An 11,037-nucleotide genomic window follows, 5' to 3' on the forward strand; every position below is an offset into this window, starting at 1 on the left:
GGGGGGGGGGGGGGGGAACTGGAGGGACACGTGGAGGATGCAGCCAGCATCCCCCCCCCCGTCCACCCTGGAGCTCAGATGGAAATAAGGCCCTGGCATGGGCAAGTCAGAGCATCGGGCAGGGACATCTAACCAGTGACAGGACAGATAGTGGGAGGAGAGAGGATGGGTCAGGGAAATCTCAGAAGGTGCCAGCCCTACTGAGCCCTCGGGGAGCCTTGGAGTTCCTCGGGGAGAGGGCACAGCAACCAGCCTGAGGGGCATCAAGTGCTTGGCCCCAGAGGGGAGCCTTGAGCGGAGGCTGGGGTCACCTGGGACAGAGGCCTGTGGGCCTTGCAGCCTCTGGAGGCATTTGGACCTGATCTGAAGGGCAGGGCTGGGCTCTGAAAGGATCTTTGGCTATAGAGGGGGGATTGGAGGAGCGGGGGAGGCCCGAGTGCGGCCAGTGAGAGGAGAATGCCCACGGGAACGAGGCCAGAGGGAAGCAGGAGCCCTTCGCAGCTGAGGACAGGTGCTGTGCCCTGGCTCAGGTCTTGGGGCTGGACGGAGGGGCCCAGTGTATCTGCGCTGCCCCACGCCCAGGACCGGGCAGTCACCTGCATCTGATGGGTGGTAGCTGGTGCCAGCCCATGTTACAGAGGAGGCCACCGTGGCCAGCACCCCAAGCCCTGCCGCGGGCTTCTGCGGCCACATGGATGCGGCCAGTGCTGCAACCCCCCATCTTCAGCTCACACCCTCTCCTTCCTCCACAGCCCCACTCCGCAGCGCCGGCCTGTGTCCAGCATGCACCCCCCAGGCCGGCCCCCAGCAGTGAGGGGCCCCACCCCGGGGCCCCCCCTGATTCCTGTGCCGGTGGGGGCAGCAGCCTCCTTCTCAGCGCCCCCCATCCCGTCCCGGCCCGGACCCCACCCCAGCGTGTTTGCCAACAATGACCCCTTCTCAGCCCCGCCACAGATCCCATCTCGGCCAGCTCGGATTCCACCCGGCATCCCCCCCGGAGTGCCCAGGTAAGGCTGGACCCCCTCGCTGCCTGCCACCTAGAGCCACCAGCCTGCACCCTGCAGGGAGCGGAGGAGTCACTGGCATCCCCATTGGGCCGGTGGGGAAACTGAGACTCAGAGAGGCCAAATTCACGGAGTGGTGGAGTCAGGGTGACTCCCAGGCTCTCAGGCCTGTCCTCTTTGTGAGCAAATGGGCCCACCACGTAGCTTGGGTCCCCTCCCACGGGGCCCCTTCCGGTTTTGACCTGTTCCCTTTCTGAGGATACGCACGTCAGTCACTGCCCGCCCCGGCCCTGCCTCTCCCCACCCTGCAGGCCAGGGTCTTTCCTCCCCACTTCTCCTGTGAGTAACCTGAGGCCCAGGGCGGGCGGGGGACTTGCCCAGCGTCACAGAGCAAGGGAGTAATGGCAGGGGTACTGATGTCCAGGCTTGGCACACTCCTTTCCAGCACGCGAGCAGCCTTTAGAGGAGCAGCCGGCTTCGGGCAGCAGCCTGGGGCAGCGGTGGTGGGGCCTGGGTCTTCCTCCTTGCCCTGCTTCCGGCCTCACTGCCCTCTCGCCTTCCCTGTCTGTCTCTATTCTCTTTGCAGCAGAAGACCCCCTGCTGCGCCCAGCCGGCCCACCATTATCCGCCCAGCCGAGCCATCCCTGCTCGACTAGGCTGTGGGCAGCATGTTCTCGGGGGTCCTCAAGCAGGACCCTCGGTGCAGGAGCTTCGCTGGTCCGGGCCCATCCACCGCCACCCCTGGCCTTCCAGTCCCCACGCGGGACCAGGCTCCCTGCAGGCAGCCCCTGACTCTTCCCCAACCCTGGCCCCAGTCAGGGGCTGGCCTGGCCCCCATCCCCAGCTGGACACAGCACTGAATGGAGGGGCCCTGGAGCCCCAGGATGAGGGGAGCCGGGGTGTTGCACTTTGGGGGATGGGGTCTCGGGTAGCAGAGGAGGCAGCTGCGTCCTGAGTGCCATCTTGAATGAGGGGTCCAGGCTGGGGTGGCGGTGCTCACCCAGGGGCTTCTCTGGCTAGGAAAGCCTGAGTAGGCCAGGCCTTCTAGAAACAGCACCGAGGGTGTCCATACCCCCAGTCTTTGCCGGGGCACAAGGAGTGTCTGCTTCTCAGCAGTGGGAGCTCCCAGCAGCGAGCCAGGCCCAGTGGGCCCAGCGCTACCCGCCCGCCCAAGTTGTACATATTCCTTCCTTGGCCGTATTAACTGCACGGCCCAGCCTCGGCTGCCGGAGGTGCCTTTCCCAGGTCCGGAACACTCGGCCCGGCCAACCTCGATCTCTCCTCCCTGGGCCATCTCCTCCTCCTGGGTCCCCGGGGCAGCCTGGGCTCAGGGCTGAGTGGGTGGGGAAGCTTCGGGGGCCTCTGGGCTCCCACTCAGGCCTCCCCCACGGGTCGGGCCCAGGTGGCCTCTCTGTGAGCAGACCTTCTCGCTCGCTCGGTTTGACCACTGTAAGTGCCTGCACTCTGTATCCTATTAATAAACTAAAATAAAGGGAAGACGCTTCTGGTAGCTGCTGTGTGGGCCTTTTGTGTTGACCTTCAGGCTGAGGATGGGGGCTGCTGGCCTTCCCCCTTCCCCCTCCCACCTGCACCCCAAATGGCACTGCTCTTGGGGAGAGGGTTCACTTCTGGAGGGGAGAGCTTTTACTTTCCTTAACACTTCAGGAGTAGGAGCAGACATTCACACAGCCACACACACAGGCCTGGCTGTCCCCCCACCTGCACCCCAGACGGCACTAGTTATAGAGGCCAGGACAGGGGCCTGCGGCAGGCATTGCAATTACTGAGGAGAGAGGGCCTCCTGGCCCTGCGCCCCAGACTGTGCCACAGTCAGGCCCCCTCCCCACCCGCAGTCTCCTGAGGACTTTCCCCAGAGGTCCCCTTCGCCCTCTTCGGGGCACAGGCCTTCCAGCCCAGCCGGGGACACAGTTAAGCTTTGCTTTTACTGATTTTTCTCTTGTGCCCAGGCGACCACCTCCATCGGCTCCTGCCCGGCCTTTCTTCTGAGCTTCGTGGGAGACCCCTCCCGCCTGCCTGGCTGCCCCCTTGCGGGCAGGTCTGTCCCAGCTGGTGTCCCTGAGCCCCAATCACCAGGCTCTGTGATTTTTCTGACCATAATTTATTGACTCTGGTGCCCAGGCCAGACTGCCCTTTGTTCCATGGGGCTCCTGTGCGGGCTTTGGCTGAGGCCACCCCTCAGCCCTGTCTGGGGCCCCTGCAGGGACAGCGGGAGGGGCGGGTGGTCTTGGAGGCCCTGCTGCTGGAGTTCTGTTACCAGACCTCACACCCAGCCTGCCCCTAGCTGGGCCGAGGGGCCGGGCCCCTTCCTGTCAATAAAGTGACTGTTCTTGTAAGAACACTGCGGCCACGTCTCCTTCCCGGCTCCTAGCACGAGCAGGCCACCCCCAGCAGTAGCACAGGCCTCAGGTGGAGCCACAAGAGAAGAAGGAAGGCATGGCATCCCCCAGCAGCAAAGCCCCTTCCTACCGGGACCTGGCCTGGAGGGCCAGTGGGGAAGGGAAGGGGGAGTTTGCTTCCTGGGCCCCGTCTGCACCGCATATGGCTGGTGCAGGCTGGAAGACTCCGGCTAAGGCACGTTTTACAGTAGGGGACAGAGGCAGGGCCAGAAAACGCAAGGGTTGCATTCGAACGCTGCAGTGCCCCCCATGCACAATTTCCGGGTGCTAAGCCACCCCTCCTGGAGCGTCCATGTCTGCAAGCCAGCTGGTATTCCCTACCCAGCCCCTGAAGGGAGGAGATGCAGGGGGACACACATCTCAGGCCCGAACTGCACAACCTCCCCTCCCGTAGGAAACCAAGCTGGGGAAGGGACCCCCCACCCCCCACCCCGCCGACCAAGTCTCACACGCATGGTCCTTGCTGCTCTTCCTTTCGCCTGTTCTTCCATGGCAGCGGGCTACGTAGGCACGGGGCGCTTGTCTTGAAAGAAGCGCTTGAGCGTGCAGACTTGCAGCACAGCCACGAGCAGCAACACAGCCACGTTCACGGCCGACCAGAAGTTGACCCGCTCCAAGTTGCCCTCTTGCAGGTTGCGGTCACGTGCCTCAAAGGCCCGCAGCAGAGTCAGCATTTGGATGCTGCGCTCAAGCCGGATCCTCATGGTCTCGATGGACTCCTATGGCACAGAGGGAGAAGCAGGTCAAGGTTTTGTCCTGCAGAACGGGGTGAGAGTTCATGTTTTGGGGGGAGAGGGGGAGACAGCTGAGAGCACAGACTCAGTGGCCAGGCTGCCTGAGTCTAAATCTCTCTGCCACTCAATGGCTGTGTGACCATAAGCAAGTAAATAACCTCTCTGGGCCTCAGTTTCCTCCTCAGAATTAAACCTCAGAGTTGCCATGAGAATTGAATGCCTAATTTTGTTTTTGGCTGTGCCGCATGGCTTGCGGGACCTCGGTTCCCCAACCAGGGATTAAACCCCGGCCCCTGGCAGTGGAAGCTTGGAGTGCTAACCACTGGACTGCCGGGGAAATTCCTGAATGCCTAATTAAGTATAAAGAACATATTAGTGATTAATAAATAGCAGTAGGTGAAGCCAGACTGCTTGGGTTCAAATATTGGCTCTGTCAGTTGCTGGCTGTGTGGTCTTAGAAGAGTTACTTAGCCATCTTGTGCATCAGTTTCCCCAACTATAAAATGGGGGATAATTAGAGCACACTCCCTACATATAAGGTGGTTATGGAGATTTAATGAGTTACTTAAGCCCTTAGAACAAGGTTTACACCTAGAAATGTTCTACTGTTACTAGGTTGGGGGGCACCAATATGTAGGAAAGGCAGGATCAGGCCAAGGCGGACCCCAGTCAAGGTGAGAGGGTAGGGTCCAATGCCAGAGATCTGGGAGGAGTGGCCCCAGCTTGGCCTGGGCGCACCTTGATGTCCTCCATCTTGACATCCAGCATCTCCTCGGGCTCCACAGCCTCTGCCCAACCCTCCACCTCCTCATCATCCTGCAGGCTGTCAAAGATGAGTTCAAAGAACACCAGCTTCTCTGAGATGGTGCTGAAGGAGTTGTCAAAGCACAGCTTGTAATCCCCGGCCTCCGTGGGCTCCACCCTGGGCAGACAGACACACAGACATGACCCTGAGTGGCCGGCCAGCCAGACTTTTCAAGGCAGGCAGGGTGGTAACCCGAGGCCGCTGGTGAGGGGCAGGGCTGTAACTGAACCTGGGCAGCCAGCAGGACTTAACTCACGTGTGCACACCGTCTGCCTTGCGGGACTCACTGACCAGCAGCACTCCCTGAGGGCTCTCCAGAGTGAAATCCACGTCCAGCCCAGCACCTCCGATCACCTGGGGGGCAGGTAAGAGCGGGTGTGGAGGGCTAGGGGTAGGCCAAGGGCACCTGCCAGAGAAGGCCGGGGCTCGGCCGACCCGCACAGACCCGTACCGACCACCGCCAGGGGCCTACCTGAGCTCCGACATCTACACCTGCAAGCCAGTCCCGCCCCTCTCCCGTGCCTCTGGCCGCGCCCCTAGCCTTGGCTCCGCCCCCATTGATTTGATGGCCTCAGGACCGGCTCTTTTATCTGGTCACGCCCCCCCTAGGGACCACGTCCCGGTTTGGCCACACCCCAAATGAGATGACGGAGCCCAGCCCTCTTAGCCCAACCCCCGAGAGATTCTCAAGTTGGCCACGCCCTTTCTTGTACAGCATTCTGGTCTCGCCTTGCAACTCCCGCAATCGACCAAACCCTTTTGGCCACGCCCACCCTTGAGGGTCCTGCCTTCTGAAGGGCTCCCTCGTTCTCCCGATGGCCCCGCCTCCCCGCTGCCCCACTCTAGCCCCGCCTTCTTCATTATTCCCATCCCTTCCGCTCCCACGCGCTGTCCCCGCCCCCTCCGCTTAGCTCTCCCTGGCTCCGCCCCCGCGCTCCTACGCACGGGCTCCTCCTCCTTCCCTCTTCAATGCATGCATTGCTTGGTCCGTATGGCCACGCCCTCTCTCCCTGGCTCCGCTCGCTCTACGGCCCGGGACACTCTACCTGGTACTCAGTCTCAAGGCTTGCATTGGCCGGCGCGGACTGATAGAAACATTGCTTCCGCCCCGCAGGCAGTAGGAACGTGAACTCGCCATCCTGGATCGGCGGGGGCCCTGCCCCTCCCACCCCCACTGGCGGCAATAGTAGCCACAGGGCCAAGGCTAAGGCCGCGCCGGCCGCCATCATCCGGGTCACCCTCTGGTCTGCTAATAGGTCGCGGTTCCTTTAAAGAGTTAGCCCTGCCCCCTCTGTTACTCGGCGGGACTCATTGGCAGCCGCTTCTGCCCGTTGTCCGAAGCCCGCGGAGCCAGGAGTGAAGGACCCCCTGAGAGCATAGCTGCCCGAATGAATGACTGATGCGCCTGAAGACACTCGAATTTCTACAGACGTTTTCTTTGCAAAGTCTCCACTTCTAGTCTCAAATGCTGGTGGGGGGAGGCAAAAGTACAAAAATAAGACACGATGGTACATTCTTCTCAGGCAAAAGTTAAGACAACTGTAGTAGAGGTGGCCGGGTCCTTCCTGCGGTTTTCCCAGAGTACCCCGCGCGCGACAAGGATTGTGCGATCCAGCCAGGGTGTAGCGGATCGGAAATAGAGATAGGGCATGGCCCTGCACGCGACCCGTAGGGCTCGTCTAAAAATGCTCAGCTAGGGTGGGCGGAAACCCTTTTATGTTAACGTGGGGGGCAACTTGTGCCAAGTCTGTGAGTTTGGTCCCGGGTCGGATGCCTAACCGCTCATTCCTTGGCGCCTTAGAATCGTCACTTTATCAGTTTCCTCGTTTGTGAATTAGAGGTGATGAGAATTGAGATGAGGCCTGATCTATAGTGAGCGCCCCGCATTTCTTGCATATAGTTAGCACGGCGGCTTGGCCCCGCCCTGCACCCCAGTGGTCTCAAACTCGAGGGCTAGAAGGTAAACAGTGATTAAAGTGGCCCAGGGTAAGAAGAATAACAGCCGAGGTGCTTAGCGTCAGAAGAGAAGAGCGGAGAAGAGACTGTGGGTTTGGGAGGCAGGTTGCCTAGTTCAAAGCACGCCTCACGCTTTACTTGAGGCATCGCTCTGCTGGGCCTCACTTTTCACATCCATAAAAGGGATATGGGGACTTCCCTGGTGGCTCAGTGGTTAAGACTCGGCGTTCCCAGTGCAGGGGGCCCGGGTTCCATCCCTGGTCAGGGACCTAGATCCCACGTGCATGCTGCAACTAAGAGTTCGCGTGACTAAGGAGCCAGCCTGCCGCAACTAAGACCTGGCGCAACCAAATAAGTATTTAAAGAAAAGGCGGGGGGGGGGGGGGGTGATACTAGTCCTACTTCACTGGGCTGTTGTGAAGATTAAGTGAGATGCTTGTTTAGTGCATGGCATATCATAGGCCCTCAGTAAATATTATCCGTTATATTCCAGGTTTATCGCCCTTCCTTGGGCATGCCGCCAATTAACGTCTCCCTCACTCTGGCTTAGAGGATTCGGAGGCGACCTAAGCAGATAAGCAAAGATGTCCCTGGAGAAATGGCCTCTGGTGATTGCATCTAAACATAAGAAAAATGTTCAGATGGAAATTTTGAGTCTTTCAAGATAGGCCTGAGAGAGGTTGGCAGGTGGTGGCAATTACTCTTTGAATACAGCTGATGGCTGTCAACTGTTTTTGGCGTTTGGAGAGCTTGGGGAACTAACACTTTGTAATGTCAAAGTTTATGTATGATCACGCTTCGTACTCCTTTTCGTTCCAAGTTTGTCTATCATTCAGACTCACTACTTGGACATTTTGAAGTAGCTGTGGAGAATGAGTGATAACTTTTTTTTTTTAATGAGGTGAATTTCACATTGCATTAGATTAATAATTTTAAGTGAACAACCCAGTGGAGTGGCATTTAGTATATTCACAATGTTGTGCAGCGACTACTTCTAACCACTTCCAAAACATTTCATCAGCCTAGAAGGAAACCCTGTACCCATTAAGCAATTATTCCTCATTTCCCCTTCACCCCAGCTTCTGGCAACCAATCTTCCTCTATGGAATTAGCAATTGTGGATATTTCATATAAATAGGATGTGTCTGGCTTCTTTCACTTAGCATGTTTTTAATGTTCATCATAATATCAGTATTTAATTCCTTTTTATAGCTGAGTAGTATTCCATTGTGTGGGTATCTGTTGGACACTTGGGTTGTTTCCACCTTTCGGCTGTTGTGAGTAGTGCTGCTAAGAACGTGTGTATTTTGAGTATCTGCCTTCAGTTCTTTACGGTGTATTCCTAGGAGTGAAATTGCTGGGTCATATGGTAATTCTATGCTTAACTATTTGAGGAACTGCCGAACTTTCCCACAGTGGCTGCACCATTTTACATTCCCACCAACCGTGTACGAGGGTCCCAATTTTTCCACATCCTCATCAACACTTGTTATTTTCTATTTTATTTTTAGTATGTCCCTCCTAATGGATGTGAAGTGGTATCTCATAGTGGTTTGTTTGTTTCTTTTTGGGGGATCAAGCCATTTTATTGAGGGGCATTGGGGGAGGGCCTTAGAGCTGGGAGAACAGTGATATCTGACATCCTTCTCTCGGCCCTCGGATCTTCTCAGCTTCACAGTCGCTGAAATCTCATAGTCATTTTGTTTTTTGGGTTTTTTTGGCTGTGCCAAACAGCTTGTGGGGTCTCAGTTCCGCGACCAGGAATTGAACCCTGGCAACAACAGGGAAAGCCCGGAATCCTAACCACTAGGCCACCAGGGAACTCCCGAAAGCTCATAGTGGTTTTGATTTGCATTTTCTTAATGATATTGAGCATCCTTGCATGTGCTCATTGGCCACTTGTATATCTTCTTTGGAAAAATGTTTATTCAAGTCTTTTGGACATTTTAAAATTGGGGTGGTGTTGATTCCTATATTATGGAATGGAAAAGGAAGAAAGAAAAACAATGAAAAACCTCTCCCACCCTTTACCAGTCTCTGCTGGAGCACATCCGTACTTCACTTGGGTGTTTATAACCCTGCCTTAGTCTTCTCTTCCTGTTTGCACCAAGCTTAGAAATCAGCCAGAGACGAAAGAGTAGGGTCTTCTTAGGTCTTTTCTGAGCATTTGTCCTGCCCTGGGCGTGCACATTGCTTTCTAAGTTACCCAGTGTGTATGGGTGCTTCTGAATGCCTTAATTACCCAAAGGAACTCTCACCCCAGCTTTTCCTCCCAGCTTTTGGTATGTCAATTGTAATCTTGTGCCCCAGAGAACTGCGGGTTCTCCCTTTGCCTTACAGTGTTTTCCCAGAATGTGTTCTGAGTTAAACAGATAAGCACCTTGAGGCGGTCCCTCAGGTAACCCCCAGACATCTTAGAACGGACACATGCAGTACTGTGAGAACGAGGGCTGCTCTGCTCCCTTAGAAACTGGGGACCAGGGCCCTATACTTGAAGACACAGGCTGCTGTCTTCAGGTCCTCCACTGTGCTGGGGAAAGGAGATGGGGAAGGGCAGGGAAGACAGCATAAAAAGCTTTCCTGCCATGATCAAGTTGCCTCTTCTTGATTCATCATTTCCTTGGTTGGCATCAACATTGAGCCGTTTTCCAGAGTTTGGATAAAGTGAATTCTTACCACTTCTGCTCAGTTGGTCGATGTTTTGGTGGAGGTAGAGGCCCATGGAGCTACCAGCTCTGCCATTTTCACTGTTGTCTGGGGTGAGTGGGTGATTCTTGTTTCCCTCAATTAAAACCATCCCCCTCCCCAAGTAGTCAACAAAATTTACTGAGTGACACTGTGAATAAAACAGACAATGTCCTCATGGAGCTGTCATCCCAGTGCTCCTCCACTAAATGATTTCAGGAAGTCAGAGGCACTGAGAAGTAAATGCTAGGTGGGTAGGTGGGGATGGTTCATTTCACCTGGATGGAGTCGGAGAGCTTCCCCAAGAAGGTGGCATTGAAGCTCAGGTTTGAAATAGAAGGGAGAAGAGGCAAGCAGAAAAGAACAGTGCTCTGAGGTCAAAGGCTCTCAGAGACTTCAAGAGGCAGAAGGGAGATGAGGGTGGGGTGGGTGATAGAAGTAGCCAGAGAAGAGATGGGAGCGTTCGTCAGAGGCCACATCATACAGGGTCCCTCTTCCGTTTGTAATGTTGGCCTAGAATCTTAGCCTGGGGTTCTTATAACCGTGGGGAGTTAGCAGACTGGCTTCTGGACGTCAGGAATCCCCTGAAATTACAACCAAAAGGTTACAAGACCATGTGCTGGGCAGACTCACTACTTGGACATTTTGAAGTCGTTTGTTTGCACCACCAGAGCTGTTCTCTACCATTCCCGGTACTGCTTTGCAGTGAGAGGCAGGGAGCTCATATCTACGCACCGGGTCAACTTGCCTTCCTTTTCCTCTTATTTCCAGTTGGGTTCAGCCCTGGTAGGATATCTGAGGGCCAAAGGAAAGGAAGGTCTAGGTATCTATTCCCTGGCTCCTACCCTGTTGGTCTGCATCTTTCCACCAAAGCTTGTAACTCTAGCTCTCTCCGAGTTCCGGAACTGTTTTCTCCCCAGCAACTTCAGGCCTGGCTGCTAACAGTTCCCTGACCCCAGGGAGTCACCATCCGTCATTGCTTTCCCTTCACCCTGCCCATGACTCCTCAGTCCTGTCTCTTAAGGGCATAATCTGTGTGTCAGCTGACAAATACAGGTATGTGTGGCTATTTCTGAATTCAAAATTCCAGGTTATAGGGACTTCCCTGGTGGCTCAGTGGTTAAGAATCCACCTGCCAATGCAGGGGACACGGATTTGAGCCCTGGTCCAGGAAGATCCCACATGCTGCAGAGCAACTAAGCCTGTGTGCCTCAACTACTGAGCCTGCGCTCTAGAGCCCGCAAGCCACAACTACTGAGCCCGTGCTCCACAACTACTGAAGCCCGCACGCCTAGAGCGTGTGCTCCGCAACAAGAGAGGCCACTGCAATGAGAAGCCCGCGCACCGCAACGAAGAGTAGCCCCTGCTCGCCGCAACTAGAGAAAGCCCACGTGCAGCAATGAAGACCCAATGCAGCCAAAAAAGTAAATAATAAA

General features: G+C 56.0%; 2 protein-coding genes across 8 annotated transcripts in view; one reads left to right on the forward strand and one right to left on the reverse strand.

Moving 5' to 3' along the window:
- Positions 1–2,513, forward strand: part of DNM2 (dynamin 2) — a 102,492-nt gene extending 99,979 nt beyond the window's left edge. For 2 of the 7 annotated variants that reach the window (XM_007460681.1, XM_007460685.1), the window contains 2 exons: positions 753–1,007; positions 1,591–2,513. In XM_007460681.1, coding sequence (XP_007460743.1) covers positions 753–1,007; positions 1,591–1,660 — 325 coding nt within the window. In that variant the 3' untranslated portion in view covers positions 1,661–2,513. Of the gene's footprint in view, positions 1–47; positions 61–185; positions 189–752; positions 1,008–1,590 lie in introns of all 7 variants that reach the window. The other 5 variants (XM_007460683.1, XM_007460684.1, XM_007460687.1 and 2 more) reach the window with 4 other exon arrangements.
- Positions 2,514–3,107: 594 nt separating this feature from the next.
- Positions 3,108–6,202, reverse strand: TMED1 (transmembrane p24 trafficking protein 1). The gene is made up of 4 exons (XM_007460688.1): positions 6,007–6,202; positions 5,217–5,314; positions 4,894–5,077; positions 3,108–4,140 (listed from the first exon to the last, which is right to left on the reverse strand). The coding sequence occupies exons 1-4, from the start codon at positions 6,187–6,189 to the stop codon at positions 3,922–3,924; spliced, it is 684 nt and encodes a 227-aa protein (XP_007460750.1). The 5' UTR covers positions 6,190–6,202; the 3' UTR covers positions 3,108–3,921.
- Positions 6,203–11,037: the final 4,835 nt, after the last annotated feature.

This window comes from Lipotes vexillifer, unplaced genomic scaffold (assembly GCF_000442215.2).
Source record: "Lipotes vexillifer unplaced genomic scaffold, Lipotes_vexillifer_v1.1 scaffold1011, whole genome shotgun sequence".
Lineage (NCBI taxonomy): Eukaryota > Metazoa > Chordata > Mammalia > Artiodactyla > Lipotidae > Lipotes > Lipotes vexillifer.